The following is a 17035-nucleotide window of genomic DNA, read 5'->3' as shown; positions in this document are numbered from 1 at the left end:
CCTGCACCGCAATGGTGTAGATGCTGAGGAACTCAGACAGGTGGGTCTTGCCGTCGTACTTTTCTGAATCTCCGGCTTGAAAGTGCGGGAACTGGGCCACTGGACTCGCCGCAGCTCACGAGTAAATGTTGGGCAACCTACCTCGTAAGGGAAGTCGCCAGGATACCCTGGCGCGGGTGCGTCGACAATGGTCCCAGCGCGCTTATCCGATTGGTGGCGCGCTTGCCGGTTGCGTTCGATTCGGGTATGAGTGTCTTCTTTGCGCCTTTCTTTGAGGGTCGTTGGTCGCGGTGGGTCCGTGGGTCGGACGATGTCGTCGAGTCATCGGAGACGTTGACTCGCGGAGGCAGCCGCCGCTGCTGCTAGTGAGGGGAGTGCACCGTGGTCGCTCCACCCGCGGCCTTCTCGCCATGGGTGCGGGTCGGCCCGGTGGACGGTTGCCCTGAGGGCCCTCCCTACATCAGTCTGTCGCCATTTGCGTGGGCGATGAGCTCTGGATCATAGCCCTCCATTCTTCCCGCCTATTTGCTTCTGGAGGGTAATCCAGGAGCATCTGCGCTCAGGCCAGCACTTCCGTCGGCGTAAGCATCGGCGAGAGGTGCGAGGGGCGCGGGGTGCTCTTGCTCCTAATTGAGTTAGAAGGAGCTCCGTCACGATCCCGTGCGTGCGTGCCACTTCCCCCTGCTTCTCGATGCGTGTACTGGCCCTGGGCATCCTGAGAGGGATGCACAGGAGATTTTCCTGGGCGGCGTCGCTCGTCGAGTGCGGCCTGGGAAAGCCGCGGCGTGTGCATCGGCGTAGGCGCCTGAGAGGGCACCTGCCCGTCCTTGGAGTTTGCCGCGCCGCCCGTGGGCCGCGCAGCTCCGTCTTCGGACGCACCGGTGCGGGGACCACCGGTGTGGCTGCGAACAGCGCCGCTCGCCTGGGTTTGGTCGTCAGAGTGTCGGGGAGGCTCGCGACCTCCGCTTCCTCAGGCCACTCCCGCTCCATCGCCTGCCTGCGCACCTGCAGGCATATCGGGTGCGGGTGGGTCGGTCGCCATTGCAACCCTTCTCTTGGGAGGCATGGCGTTGATGATGTCGGAACTGAAGTCCCGTCCGCTAAGTCAGGTTAGCGCACCTTCCCCCTACCTGGCGCGCCAGAGATGTCGGGGCGAAGGGGCCACGAGCACCTATGGGACCTGGAGGCGTCCCTTTGTGGTTGCGGGGGAGACGGATGCACCAAGAGCAGACCAAACGATCGGAACAATGGGGGCGATTTACCCAGGTTCGGGCCGCTGATGAAGCGTAATACCCTACTCCTACTTTGTGTGTATTTATTTGATGAAAGGTGATGAACTGTTAGCTATGTCCTGGCTGACTGACTCGCTATCCATCACTTTGTGCATGCCTTGGGCCTCCTTTTATAGGTCTAAGGGGTCACCAACAGTGGCAGCACAGGGTTCTCACGGGTGCACAGTGAAACAGTGCACCCACGAGATGTATAGTGAATTACAGTGTTCCTGGCGTCTTAGCAGACACATTTAATGCTTCGTCAGGTGCCCCAGAGATGGGACAGGGGCGCGTCCCTTCGGCACTGTTCTCCCCAGATACCGCTCGACACGCGTCGTGCGAACCAACACGTATCGAGTGGCAAGGGGCAGCTGGCTGCTGCGCTGTCACAGGGGCGCGACGGGATCCTGCCGGTGGCGAGCCGCATTGGAGTGTTGCCAACTTTCCCGGCAAGGCCGGGCTTCGCTGGCCTCCCCAAGCAAGAGTCTTGCCGGGGTCTATGTCTTCAATCTTCTGGGCTTGTGGCCTTGGGTGTCTTTGTGCTAGTCTCTCGTGGGCTCCGGCAAGCCTTGCCGTGGATGTGGCTCTAACTGCCCGTGCTCCAGTATGGGGCATCAAAGGCCCAAACTTTGGTGCACCGACACCCCTCCTCCTCATGCTTAGTAGTACTGAAAGCGCACCTCATGTACTCGGTCTTAGTCCTACAAAGTCTAAAACCTTCCGATTCCAAGGTTTGCCTCCATAACTCCAAATTCCTGTTGACCCCCGTCCGACTATCATCGACTAGCACCACATCGTCCGCAAAGAGCATACACCATGGGATATCTCCTTGTATATCCCTTGTGACCTCGTCCATCACCAAGGCAAAAAGATAAGGGCTCAAAGCTGACCCCTGATGCAGTCATATTTTAATCGAGAAGTCATCGGTGTCGCCATCACTTGTTCGAACACTTGTCACAACATTATCATACATGTCCTTGATGAGGGTAATGTACTTTGCTGGGACTTTGTGTTTCTCCAAAGCCCACCACATAACATTCCGCAGTATCTTGTCATAGGCCTTCTCCAAGTCAATGAACACCATATGCAAGTCCTTCTTTTGCTCCCTATATCTCTCCATAAGTTGTCGTACCAAGAAAATGGCTTCCGTGGTCGACCTCCTAGCATGGAACCAAACTGATTTTTGGTCACGCTTGTCATTCTTCTTAAGCGGTGCTCAATGACTCTCTCCCATAACTTCATCATATGGCTCATCAATTTAATTCCACGGTAATTAGTACAACTCTGAACATCCCCCTTGTTCTTGAAGATTGGTACTAATATACTCCGTCTCCATTCTTCTGGCATCTTGTTTGCCCAAAAAATGAGGTTGAAAAGTTTGGTTAGCCATACTATCGTTATGTCCCCGAGGCCTCTCCTTTCATCCTCTTTAAACCCCCCTTGACCTCCCACTCCTGGATTCGCCGCACAAAACACCTGCTAGTATCATCAAAGGAGTCGTCCAGATCAATGGTAGAGCTCTCACTCTCCCCATTGAACAACTTGTCAAAGTACTCTCGCCATCTATGCTTAATCTCCTCGTTCTTCACCTGGAGTTGCTCTGCTTCGTCCTTGATGCACTTGATTTGGTCAACATCCCTTGTCTTCCTCTCTCGGATCTTGGCCATCTTATAGATGTCCCTTTCGCATTCCTTCGTGTCTAACCGTTGGTAAAGGTCCTCCTATGCCTGACCCCTTGCTTCACTCATAGCTCGCTTTGCGGCCTTCTTTGCCATCTTATACTTTCTATGTTGTCTACACTCCTAACCAGATATAGGCGTCTGAAACAATCTTCCTTCTCCTTAATTGCCTTCTGCACATCATCGTTCCACCACCAGCTATCTTTAGCTTCTCTTCTACTTCCCCCTGACACTCCAAACTCCTCTGAGGCCACCTTACGAATGCAAGTCGCCATCTTCATCCACATGTTGTCTGCATCACCTCCTTACTCCCAAGGGCCCTCCTTAATGACCCTCTCCTTAAACGCCTGAGCTACCTCCCCCTTGAGCTTACACCACTTCGTTCTAGCGACTTTGGCATGCTTGTCCCGCTGGACACGAATCCGAAAGCGGAAGTCAGCAACCACAAGCTTATGCTGAGGGACAACACTCTCTCCAGGTATCACCTTACAATCTAGGCATGCACGCCTGTCTTCTTTTCTCGAGAGGATGAAATCAATCTGGCTAGAGTGTTGCCCACTACTGTAAGTCACTAGATGTGATTCTCTCTTCTTAAAGAGGGTGTTAGCTATGATCATGTTGTAGGCTAGCGCAAAGCTTAAGACGTCTTCTCCATCTTGATTCCTGATGCCATAGCCAAATCCCCCATGCACCCCTTCAAAACTTGTGTTAGATGTGCCCACATGGCCATTAAGGTCTCCTCCTGTGAAGAGCCTCTCGCCAATCGGTACACTCCTAACAACCATGTTAAACCTTGTCAGGAAAACTTTTACATGACAGATGGCCACCTTATGCGTGCTAACAAACCTTGTATACCCGAGTCTTCTCTTCGTTTATTGCTCTTGCAAGAGGCTCACGGTGGAGGATTCATGGGTCATTTTGGACGACAAGACATATGCGACACTCTCCAACAAGTACTTTTGAGCAAAGATGTTTTGTGTTGTTGCACGCTTCACCAACCGATGCTCTACATGTCGCAAAGCTAAGTTTAAAGCTCAATCCCATGGTCTTTACATGCCTCTATCTATACCTTTTCAACCTTGGGAAGATATTAGCATGGACTTTGTGCTTAGTTTGCTAAGAACTAAAAATGGTCATGATTCTGTGTTTGTTGTTGTGGATCGTTTTTCCAAGATGGCTCATTTCATTCCATGTCACAAGATAGATGATGCTTCACATGTTGCAAATCTCTTTTGTAGGGACATCTTGAGACTACATGGAGTTCCCAAGACCAGTGTCAGACCGTGACGTCAAGTTCCGTAGCTACTTTTGGAAGACGCTATGCGCCAAGCTCGAAATCAAGCTCCTATTCTCGTTGGCCTACCATCACAAACCAATGGCCAAACGAAGGTGACTAACCGGACGCTATCAACGGCTCTCTGTGTGTTGATCAAGAAGAATCTCAAGGAATGGTAAGAATGTCTCCCCATCGCCGAGTATGCCTATAATCGCGCACGTCACTTCACCACCGGCAAGCCTCCATTCGAGGTGGTCTATGGCTTCAACCCATTGTCCCCATTGGACATACTTCCGCTAGCACTCCAAGAGCGTGTCAACATGGACGCAAATGCAAGGGCAAGCTATATCAAGAAGATGCATAAATATACAAGGCGCATAATAGAACATCAAGTGGAACGAGTCACCGCCAAGCGCAACATCAAAAAGCACCCCATGGTGTTCAAGGCCGGTGATCTTGTGTGGCTCCATCTTCGCAAGGATCGATTCCCCGCCGAGCGCAAGTCCAAGCTACTTCCTCGAGCCGATGGACCTTTCAAGGTGTTGGAACGCTATAATGACAATGCCTACAAGATCGACATTCCACTCGACGAGTACAATGTGAGTGACATCTTCAACGTCAAGGACCTATCCCTTTTCCATGGTGATGAGGATCTCGATCTGAGGATGGATCTTTCCCAAGGGGGGGGGGAGATGATGAGATGGATCTTGAGATGATCTGGAGTATCCCATGGTCATCCCTATGGATCCATCAACACCTCAAGCCTCAAGTGGACCTATGACAAGAGCTCACGCACGCGCCATCAAATCCAAGGTGATGTCTCTCCTTCTCGAGCTACCCATAACTTGCCATGAGACACGGCCGCTACCTCAAGCCGAGATGCTATGCATAATCAGGTACATCGACCACCACCGGAGCTCGGGAGCCCAAGGAGAAGAACCGGATGAAGAAGAGGAGGCAAGCATCATGGAAAGCTCCCAAGACCGCCCGAAACTTCCGGCAAGCCCGGAACCTCCAGCCTCCCAGTTGTCCAAGACCATCTCTGGGCTTGCCAACTCTCTAGATAGCCCGGAACCAGCCTGAACCCTGGCCCAGAACGTCCGGCCCCCGGAACTTCCGGCACACCCGGAACTTCCGGCACACCTGGAACTTCCGGCCTCAGCGCACTCCAACCGCCGCGAAGTGTGCAAACTCTCTGGAAAGGCCGGAACCTGCCCCAAACTTCCGGCCTAGCCAGGAACTTCTGGCCTGCCTGCACACAGACACTCGAGCCCGAGGCCCATGTACCCTTTCGGCCTTCTATTTCGACCTAGACTATAAATACCCATCTTCTACCTCTGTTTAAGGTTAGCAATGTGTTGGCTCATAAACTAGTTGAGCATTGCTCCTTCCACTTCCTCTCCCATGGAGTTGTGAACCGCTATGTGAGATGATTCTAGTGGATGTCCAGGCCCCTCTACAGGGAAGATCCCACAGGATATCAAGGCCCCTCCTCCGAAGTGGAAGACTATCCGTCACTTGTATCCTTTGTTGAACTTGGATCTGTGTATCTCATGTGTTTCTATGGATCTAGTGGATGTGTGATTGGAGATCGTTCTTGAGAGTTTGTGTTTTCTCTATGGTTTCTCCCTTTCCCCCCTCCAAGTGTGAAAAGACCGACACCCACGGGTTGGCCCCGTATATCGCATCGAACTCGGTATTCGGCGACAACGAAGACGCGAACAACTCATCACCAAAACTCATCACTTCGGCCTCCAACGAGTGATGCATGATTCCATTGGTTTATTCAATGACCGCATCGATGGTATCGCCAATGACAGTCGCCAATCCGAAGCGTGGACAAGGGAGTACCTCGACACCAAGATTACAACTCAAATGGATGAACTTCGAGCATTGATGGTCATCCGCAAGTCTTCATCATCTTCGTCCTCATCAAGGAGAAAACACTCAAGTAACCAATCTTCGGAGCCCCCATCCGATGCAAGTTCCATACTGTCGGTGCTAAAACCGGTGGATCTCTGGTAGGGGGTCCCGAGCTGTGGATCTAGGAACAATGGTTAACATGAGACAAGGGAGACGATGTTTACCCAGGTTCGGGCCCTCCCGAAGAGGTAAAACCCTACGTCATGCTTTGATTGTATTGACTTGATGTAGTACCGGGTACAAGATGATCCACCTCGAGATCGTATGATTGTGTCCTAAAACCTAAGGCTGGTAATCGTGTCTCTAAAGACTAAACCCCTCGGCTTATATATGCACCTGGGGTACCTAGGTTAGACATATGGTCGTTGCCAATTAGGAATAAACACGCCAACTACTAGGGGACTCCATGAAGTATACGCCAAGCCTTCAGTAGTTTCCATCTTTATCATGCCGAGGATTGCAGCATCGGTAGTCCTTCCTTTATCGGTTTGATGGGTCATCGGCCCGGCCTGTGGACAATAGGTCATACAGGTTGATACCCCTTATCCAGAACACCGTCACATACGGCCTTGTGCTCATCTTCGAGACGAACACCAACATTGACAAGCTTCACCTCCAATCCACGGCAATGGATTACAAGGTCGCATCTTAGAGCGCGAGCGACACCGTCGTGAAGAGCAAGATGCCCTTGAGCAACAAATGTCCCAAGAAGAACAAGACGCCCTTCGCCAAGAAAGCGAAGCACAGTGAGCACTCTGTGATGCTCAATTCCAACACTAAGAGCGCCAAAGAAGAGAACGAGAGGCGCAAGATGATGAACAAGCCCAACGTGAAGATCGACATGAATTAAGTGAATGGCATATATTCCTCATCCTCGTGGCACACATTATGCTAAACACGATGACGACACTTGTTGGGTGAATCACCACATGAATGATGGCTATTGTGTTCACGCTAACCACCTTTGTGTTTCAAACTATTTGTTTTGTTTGCTCATTTGAAGGAATTACAAGGCGGTGTCGCCATGAGACATCTTGCCCACGAGAAGATATATTATACATATGCTTGCCGACAAGTTCTTCTGGAACCTTCCTAAGGTGGATTTTTTTCCTTTGAGCCATCTTAATATGAGCATGAAGAATGGGCTACACTTCCATTGTTGTTTCCTTCTTGTTGTTTGCATATATACATGTCATGGACGGAGGAGCGACATTGGACAATGGCCATATAAACCGTCAAGATGATAAGTACATGGTGTTTGACAAGTTCAACTCGTGCGTCGACTCCGGTCCATCTCTTTTTTCTTATCCATGGTGATTTGGACTTCGATCAGAGGTCGGGTCTTTCTGGAGGGGGGGGGGCATGTTGCGGAGTACCCTAGCGCCATCAACATGGACTTGGATCCATCGCAAAGGGGCACGTGCATCATGTATACTAAGGTGAATTATATCCTTTATGTGTGTCTACTTGGTTCTCTCTTGGATGATATTGTTATGACCAGAGGCCCAGTTAACCAAACTGACCCAGTTATCTTAATAATATTAGGGGCTTAGCCCAAGTTATCTTAGTTATCTTAAGAGTCCAAGTTATCTTAGTTATCTTAGAGTTCAAGTTATCGAGATTATATAAACCGATGTAAACAACTCTTTTGGAATCAAGCAATAAGACAATTCTATTGCCCGGCTCCCAGAGGAGATGGAACCCTAACCCTAGCCACCGCCTCCTCTACTCGCCGCCGCCTCCTCCCTACGCCGAGACGGCGCCGTCACGCCGGCCACGGCGCCCTCGTCTCCTCCAACCTCCCTCCTACCCTTATAACCTAAGGCAGAGGGCCGGTAGAACCCTAGTTTCTACCAGTTTGGTATCACGAGGCTCTGGTTCGATCATGTCATCACCGCCTCCCGTCTTCACCGTTGCGCCGTCATCCCCCACCACCACTCCGATGATCTCCACGGCCGGCGGGCCGCACCTGCCTACGCCGGCCTCTTCTACCGTCCTCACCCCGGAGGAGCTAACCGGCGCGATCCGTGACCTGGCTACCGTCGTCCAGGGCATCCAGCTATACATGGCCACGCCTTACGGGCCGCAGCCAGCCGCACCACCACCAGCCAGCGCCAGCCCGTCCTGGCCGCCTGGCAACAGCCGCTGCTGGCGGCAACCGCCGCGCTCGCCTGGCCGCTGCAGCCAACACTGCAGCTGCCTCCGCCACCCTCGGCCGGGCCGCTGCAGCCGACCCTGCAGCTGCCGCCGCCGCCACAAACCACCTCCGGGCCGCGCCCTACCTCTATGCCGGGGGTGCCGATCCACCAGCTCCGGTTTCCCCCCTCGTCGTCGCCGCTACCGGCCTGGGTGACCGAGTCGTCACAGCCGGTGTACACGACGGCCTCGGCGCCGCCGCACATCCAGTCGCCACCGGCACCACCCCCGCAGTACGGCGGGCCCTCCAGCTTTGTCGGCCCCGACGGGTACCCGGCGCCGACCCCTGCACTACTCCGCGCCGACGAGCCGTACCGCCAGGGCGGCCCTACCCACACGCCGCCGCGCTTCGCCAAACTGGACTTCGCCACCTATGACGGCACGGAGGACCCCCTGAGCTGGCTCAACCAATGTGACCAGTTTTTTCGGGGGCAACGGACGCCAGGGTCGGATCGCACCTGGCTCGCTTCATATCACCTCCGAGGTGCCGCACAGACGTGGTATTACGCTCTCGAGCAGGACGAGGACGGCATGCCTCCATGGGAGCGTTTTCGCGAGCTTTGCCTCCTACGCTTCGGGCCTCCGATCCAAGGGAGCCGGTTGGCGGAGCTTGGCCGCCTACCCTTCACCTCCACGGTGCAGGACTTCGCCAATCGCTTCCAGGCCCTGGTGTGTCACGCGCCTGGCGTGACGACTCGCCAGCGGGCCGAGCTCTTCGTCGGGGGCCTCCCCGACCACATCCGCGTGGACGTCGAGATGCGCGGACCACAGGACATCCAGGCGGCCATGTACTATGCCCGCGCGTTCGAGCAGCAGGCGGTGGCTATGCAGCTGGCTTTCCCGGCCCAGGCACCTCGCCCACCCCCTCAGCCGGCTATGTCTGCATCCAGCCGGCCTGCCCAGCCAGCGACAGGGACGCCCGCCACAGCAGCAACTCGACCGTTCCGTCGGCTAACCCCGGCCGAACAAAACGAGCGTCATCGCCAGGGGTTATGTTTCAACTGCGATGAGCCCTACGTGCCAGGCCACGTATGCCCACGCCTCTTCTATCTGGAGGCGGATGACTATGTCCCGGAGGATACAGCTCCCTCCGAGCTTGCCGAGGCGGCAGCCCCGGCGTCAGCCACCGCACTCGTGGTCTCCCTGCACGCCCTTGCCGGCATACGAACAGAAACAATGATGTTGTTGCCAGTGTCGGTTAATGGGGAGCGCCTCTTAGCTCTCCTGGACACGGGCTCTACACACAACTTCCTGCCCGCATCTACCATGCATCGCCTGGCCCTCCAGCCGACGGGCGGCGAGCAGCTCCGAGTTACCGTGGCTAATGGTGACCGTCTCCACTGCCACGGAATTGCGCAGCAGGTTCCCATCCTCATCGGCGACGAGTCCTTCGCCATCACGTGCATCGGCATCGACTTGGGCGACTACGACTTCATCCTCGGCGTCGACTTCTTGCGGACGCTCGGACCCATCCTTTGGGACTTCGACGCACTGACCATGACTTTCTGGCGTCAAGGGCGCATGGTGCAGTGGAAGGGCAAGGATGGCACTTCTCCAGCAGTTCCCTCTCAGCTGTCGACCGCCATAGCAGACTCCGAGCCGCCCTGTTGGTTCATCTCCTGCAGCAGCACGGCGACCTTTTACCGGTGCTCCTTGTTCACAAGCCCGGGGGCTTGTGGCGTTTCTGCCTCGATTACCGTGCTCTCACTGCCACGACGAGGGTCAATTTTCCTATACCGGTCATGGCGGAGCTCCGGGAAGAGCCGCAAGGGCCACGCTTATTCCCTACGCTCGACTTGCGTTCTGGCTACCATCACGATCACTTCGAGTTTTTGGTGATGCTTTTCGGTCTCTCCAATGCGCCAGGGACATTCCAGGCCTTGATGCACGACGTACTTCGGACTAGCTCAACCCTCCGAAGGCACCTTGGGAGCAGCTCAAGGAATTCCGCCAACATTTTCTAGACATCCAGCTCGAGGACGAGCTGTTTGCGCAGGTGGGGAGAAATGTTATGACCAGAGGCCCAGTTAGCCAAACTGGCCCAAGTTATCTTAGTTATCTTAGTTATCTTAGAGTCCAAGTTATCGAGATTATATAAACCGATGTAAACAACTCTTTTGGAATCAAGCAATAAGACAACTCTATTGCCCGGCTCCCAGAGGAGCCGAAACCCTAACCCTAGCCACTGCCTCCACTACTCGCCGCCGCCTCCTCCCTACGCCGAGACGGCGCCGTCGCGCCGGCCACGGCGCTCTCGTCTCCTCCAACCTCCCTCCTACCCTTATAACCTAAGGCAGAGGGCCGGTAGAACCCTAGTTTCTACCAGATATACTACTTGACCCTCCCTCGTACATGTATAGGTTTGAGCGGAGCTTCACGCGTATCAAGGAGAGCAAGCATAAGGGTACGCCTACACTATCCGCGAGTGAACCATGAAAGCGGCGACGGAAGAAGACGGAGCAACGAAATAAGGTGTGCAAAAGTTGCACTACACATCCGGTCAGGCGGACCAAACTGTATGATCACCACTTGAGTCACACCCAAGGCTCTTTGGACTGACCAGACTGTCCGGTCAAGGGGTCCGATCGACCAGATTGTATGGTCCTCCCAACCGGACTGTCTAGTAGTGTTGCCTGCACACGGAATTTGCGCAAGGCCCATGTAACTTTCCCTCTTTACCCCCCACTTACCCCTTCATGCCTTGGACCTATATATACCTCCTCCCCTCCTTCATTTAGGGTTAGCAAAGCATATGAATAGATCTTAAGAGAGTTTTGCTCATCTTTAGCTCATGTTGGAGGATCGAGACATCCATTAGGAGAAGAATCCCAAAGGATTAACCAAGGCCGCCATCGCTTTTAGAGATTTGGGGAAGGCTATCTCTCTGAGAACCCGACATCTCTTAGAGATTGGGGAAGAACTACACTAGTTATCTTTACTTTCCATTGTTGTTGAATGCTTGTGATGCACCACTTTGACTTGAGATTTGAGGAGTACTTGTGTGTGGATCTTGTCCAATAGTGTTTTCCTCTTGTGTTTCCTCCCAATTTCACCTTGTGTTCTTCGTGTTCTTTGTGATTTCCACTCAAATCCACCTCCAATTCGTGAAGATCAGGCCACCATAGGTTTGTCCTATATCAGTAACAAAGTACTTTGGATCATGTGGTGCATTTTGGATGCTATGTTGTGTTTGAGTTTGAATTTGAAAATTTCTAAGTTTATGGCATTGCGATATCACTGAATCGTGTGAGGTGGATATAAGAGTTTGAATTATTATGATGTGAAATTTGAGTTGTAATGGGTGAATCACGAAGAGAAGAGAAATGGAGGAAAGCAATATGGGATTGCAGTTTTGGAGAATCTGCTAGACTAGACTGGAGCACTCTGGAATCCCTGAAAACTTTTAGGGATTGACCCAAAAATGGTTTTAGGGTATCCCATTTTAGGGATTCTACTAGAGATGCTCTACCAATGAATTCCATCATGATAAATCATGCTGAGAACTGAAAAAGATTAGTAATAGAAAAAGGGTAGCTTCTGTGTGGATCACTACCTGTTCCTGGATTGCCCAGAAATGCCATGTGGGGAGCTCTTCTGGTAGCAATGCCTAAGCCCATAGCCCGGCGCTTTTCATCAAAAAGCATTCCCCTGGCCCATCGACGTAATTGCATTTTCAGCTCTTGCAATCCCACGATTTGTGATATTGCTTCTTCAAACTCCGCCATTGCCTGTTGTTCATGGCATGTCATGAGGGCTTTTTGTTTTCTTTGTTCTTCCATATGGCGAGTGAGGAGCTGGAGCAGCATATCATTGCCAGCTCCTCCTGGGATATGATTTAAAGGGATTTTGCCTTCCTAGGGGGCAACATGTGATAGAACAACGTTTACTATTTCTGATACAGTTGTACTGAAAGCAATTGAACTATTATTAAGAATCAAGTGTACGTACATCATCTTTAGCATTGCAATCTGCATTATAGCTTAGCAACAAACTGACGGTGCTGCAATCTCCAGTTTGAAGTGCATGCCAGACAGCTAAATGCAATGGTGACATGCCATTCTGCAACAATATGAATTAAACATATTAAGCGTGTGAATTTAGTCAAGTCAGGTGGCCTAAAAGAGAAAATAGGAAGTAAATGGATAGATCTTACATTTGCTTTGGCTCCTGTATGTACACCACGTTCAAGGAGCAATTTTGCTGATTCATAAGCACTATTTTTTACTGCCATATGCAGGGGTGTCTCTCCGTACTAAAGAGCAATGGAATTGGTAGTTTATATGCTAATCTCAAAATCATAGAAGGAAAGACAACTGGGCGGAGGAGCTAATAAGGTACTAGCAAATGTGGTACTTCAGTTACCATGTTCTTTGCCTCCACCTCAACTCTATCTGCACCTTGCCCTTGCCAATCAAGAAGGAATTTCACTATCTCAGCATTGTTGTATCCAGCTGCGACATGAAGTGGTGTTTGGCGCATCTGCATCGTACATAAAAAAAAGTAAGATATGCAGTTTGTGGACAACATTACCCATGGCTAATTCAACGGTTGTCTGGGGTCTAGTCAAATTCCATGCAATTAAGGTGCCATTCACCCCCTCATATTCACATTCTTAAAATCAGACTTTCCTTCTTATTCTACAATGTCGCAATTGGGTTATACATGATGTTAGCTCTAAGTATAGGATCATGTCAAGTAACTATTTTTTGTGAAGTGTTCTATTTGGCCACAGTGGGAGATATGCCATTATGAAAAAGATCATTGTAAATTTTAGCATATGCTCTTTTTCTGAAATGCAAACAGAAAAGGGCTGCATTAAGGTTTCCTACCAAGATTTGCACATGAGAGCATCCTATTGACCGGCAAGAAGACCAATAAGGAAATGCAAATGACATAAAATAGACAAGCATATCAAGACAATTGGTCGAATTGGAAGACTAAATTATCTGAGGTATAGTTTCGACAATGACGTAATAAAATAGTACTCCTTGCTAATTTTTGTTGTAAATTAAGCCAGACGGGTGCAAATATCAAGGCTCTTGTAAGAGGGAACAGGACAGGATACCAAATATACTCAGTTTTCTCAGAGACTTCGGGGGACAGACGGTAGGTTTCCCGGTGCGGTACCTAGGCCTGCCTTTAACTCTAGCTAGACTTCGTTTGGTGCACATCCAATACATACTAGATAGGATTAGGGCCCGGCTGGCCGGATGGAAGGGGAAGCTCATGAACATCGCGGGCAGACGAGTCTTAGTTCGTAGCGTTTTGACCGCTTTGCCAACTTTCGCCCTCTCTGTGCTGCAAGTTCCAAAAAATTCTTAGACGACATAGACAAAGTTAGACGGCGCTTCCTTTGGGCCCAGGAGGAGCCGACTACCGGGGGTAAATGCAAAGTCAGCTGGCCTGTGGTTTGCTCACCGGTCGACAATGGAGGCCTCGGTATACTAGAGCTGCAACGCTTCTGCAGAGCACTTAGACTTAGATGGCTATGGCTGTCCTGGACTAGCCCAAACAGACCATGGATTGGCATGCAGCTGCCATGCGACCACGGCGATAAAGCTCTCTTTAGCGCCTCTACGGCAGTCACACTAGGAGATGGGGCGACGGCATCTTTCTGGCACTGCTCCTGGACGGGAGCAGGAAACCTAAAAACAGAGTTTCCAACGCTACACAAACACTCAAGGAAAAAGAACCGATCCGTAAGAGAGGCACTCCAAAACGAGACTTGGATAGCTGACCTTGCCCACGGAGACACTGCACATGTATGGGCCGAGGCAATCAGACTCCACAGATGGTTGCAAACCAGGGAGTTACACCTCCAGGAGAACACAAGGGACACCATCACTTGGATACACGAGGCGTCAGGAGTATACTCCGCCAGTTCAGCATATAAGGCCCAGTTCCAAGGCTTCACAAAATCATCTTTTAGGAAGCTTATTTGGGCGACTTGGGCGCCAGCTAGATTAAAAAATTTCACCTGGCTGCTCCTGAGAAACAGGCTTTGGTGCAATGATCGCCTGCAAAGGAGAGGATGGCCAAACGGATACTTCTGTCAATTTAGCCTCCGAAATCTGGAATCGGCAGTACATTTGTTCTTGCAATGTACGAGAGCATTGGCAGTATGGACACATTCGTCGGCACGAAAGGGTTGTGCTTCGCTCCACCCAACGGCATGAAATGAAAGGACCAAGCCAGAAGACATCATAGGGCAGATGATTAGCAAGGCCAGGCCAGAACATAGAAAAGGCATTAGGACTATGATAGTAATTATCACGTCGGAGATTTGGAAGGAGCGAAACGATTGCACTTTCAGAGGAAAGACAGCGGCCGTCAGCAACATAAACAACTCAGTACAAGCAACCATAGAGTTCTGGAGGCAGGCAGGAGCGGCCTGCCTCGAGCACCCATTGTAGGTTGTTTTCTCGGATGATGTTCCTTTTTTTCTCTTCTTCTTTTTTCCTTGATCCTTAGGATCAATCCCACCTTGTTGTAGCCCGCCTTTCTACTTGCTTTGTCCAATATAAGCCAGCCAGCTGCTGGATCTTTAAAAAAAAAAAAGTTTTCTCAGAGAGTAAAATCTAGTCAGTTCACCAAAGCAATGCCATAATTTACATGGGAAAGCGACCCGTCTTAAATGGTAACAGGTCATCTAGAAAAGGGATCGAAACCAAGACAAATAGACAATTAGATGAACAAAATAATGAAGAAAAACCAATATTCAATCAAACGAATCAAGGGGGGTTTTTTTGGAAGGAAGCAGGACAGCACACTCCAAGGAAATAGAAATGGCAACAAGAAAAATCTAACACGGCAGGACTAGAAAATTCAAAATTCGGCACCAGGGAACCAGCAAAATTCAGAACCATCGTAATTGCGCTTTCTTGGTTCCGGAAGGACTTGTATCCCTACACAAAAAAATGGAGGAAATAGACAGCAAAGAAGCACATTAACTACACGAAGAGGAGCAAATAAACACGGTGGCGATGCAGTTCAAGTGCAATGTAGCGAGAGTCACGGTCGAAGATTCCGAATAGCCAACGCGGGGATGAAATCCAAGAATGAGCTCAAGAAAGTCAAACCTCGGTCATACAATCTAACTAAAACCACATATTCACACCGACAAACGCTACTTTGCTAACGAATCTCGTGCTCAATCCACACTGCATGTGTCAAGAACGCCTGGAACGAGCAAAGATCGTGCTTCTCAAGCTGAAGAATGGCAAGGAAGGAGGGAACGCAAGTAACAGGAAGCGCACGGACCACAGGATTCTTGTCGTTGAGGAAGGCGGGGTTCTCCTGCAACTTCCTCTGGACGGCCCCCACGTCGCCAGCGCGCACGAGGCCGTGGATGGCCTCGGTCTTGGGCGGCCTCACCCGTCCGTTCTGGCTACCCGGACCCGGCATCTGTGGCCGCCTTCGCTCCACTGCCCTAGCGTGTGTTTGCGAGCGTGCGCGCGCGCGCTCGTCTAGCTGCGTCTGGTGTGAGGAGGGACCGTCGAGGAGGAATGGGAGGGGAAGGAAGACGGGCCGACGGTGACCAATCCATCCGCTGTTCCTGCCCTCCCTTTACAATTTCCCCCTTTTTCTCAAATACGCACGGAGCCGTATCACTGAATTGATAGGTAAAATTTAATACGGAGTAGTCCTCAGTTCCTAAATACTTCATCGGTCTTAAAATTATTTTTCTTAAATTTAGGTCCTGTTTGGAACCACCCAGATTATATAATCCAGTTTTTATAATCTATTATGTCTCTAAACAAGACATGTTATATTGCAGTTTATAAAAACTAGATGACCAGATTATTAAAAACTCATAATCTACTCTACCCCGACTAAAATCAGATTATAGATTACTAATGAACCATTACCCTTGAAAACTTGGAGATAATTACCTACTGTCACCGTCACCGTCCTTTAAACATGTACATCTAGATTATTACATTTGTAGCTAAAAAACAGAGTACAGACATGTCATTGTACAATATAAAACCTGGATTACAGTTTATATAATCTCGCCTCCAAACATGTCCACCTAGATTATTTTTATAAACCAGATTATATAATTTATCTTCATAATCCAGATTATTATAATCTGTTGTGGTTTCAAATAGGGCATTATCTAGATATAAATATATTTAATAACGTTTTAGTATTTAGATATATTCAAATTTTTTAATCTAAAATAAGAATTTTAGAACAGAGGGAGTATAAATATTTTTAGATGTTTTCTTATTAGACTACATACGAATGTATATAGACATATTTTAGAGTATGATTCACTCATTTTGTTTTCTATGTAGTCTTCTAGTGAAATATCTAAAAAAGACTTATATTTATGAATGGAGGGAATACAAGGTAGTAGGAATGATTTGCATGAACATGAAAGAATGTGTTAGCAATGCACCTGCTAACCAAGACGACACCATCTTCATAACAAAGGAAGGTCGGCCAAGTAACCAAGCCCATCAGCCCTCGACAAAATATGCACAGAGGGACTAGGTCCTCGGGTGATTAGTATAAATAGGCTTTAGAGCATCTCCAACAGCCGCGCTACGCGCCGCGCCTAAAAACCTGTTTGCCGCGCGCTGGTCGCCTGGTTTGCCGCGTCGCGCAGCGCTGGCTCCAACGGCAGCTTTAAAATGTAGCGCGCGCGCTCCGCTCCAGCAGCGCGCTAAAATGCAGCGCGCGCG

At 50.4% G+C, this 17035-nt stretch overlaps 1 protein-coding gene across 3 annotated transcripts in view; it reads right to left on the bottom strand.

Moving 5' to 3' along the window:
- The window catches only part of LOC123401359 (protein CbxX, chromosomal), a 36142-nt gene extending 20245 nt beyond the window's left edge, over window positions 1-15897 (bottom strand). Inside the window, exons 1-5 of one of the 3 annotated variants that reach the window (XM_045095144.1) lie at window positions 15606-15897; window positions 12708-12824; window positions 12499-12597; window positions 12294-12404; window positions 11899-12199 (exon numbers count right to left, since the gene is read on the bottom strand). In XM_045095144.1, coding sequence (XP_044951079.1) covers window positions 11899-12199; window positions 12294-12404; window positions 12499-12597; window positions 12708-12824; window positions 15606-15749 — 772 coding nt within the window. In that variant the 5' untranslated portion in view covers window positions 15750-15897. Of the gene's footprint in view, window positions 1-11898; window positions 12200-12293; window positions 12405-12498; window positions 12598-12707; window positions 12825-14083; window positions 14219-15605 lie in introns of those variants that run through there. The other 2 variants (XM_045095146.1, XM_045095145.1) reach the window with 2 other exon arrangements.
- Window positions 15898-17035: the final 1138 nt, after the last annotated feature.

Source organism: Hordeum vulgare, chromosome 6H, assembly GCF_904849725.1.
Source record: "Hordeum vulgare subsp. vulgare chromosome 6H, MorexV3_pseudomolecules_assembly, whole genome shotgun sequence".
In the NCBI taxonomy this organism is placed as follows: Eukaryota; Viridiplantae; Streptophyta; class Magnoliopsida; order Poales; family Poaceae; genus Hordeum; species Hordeum vulgare.
This window is presented reverse-complemented; position numbering and strand designations above follow the sequence as displayed.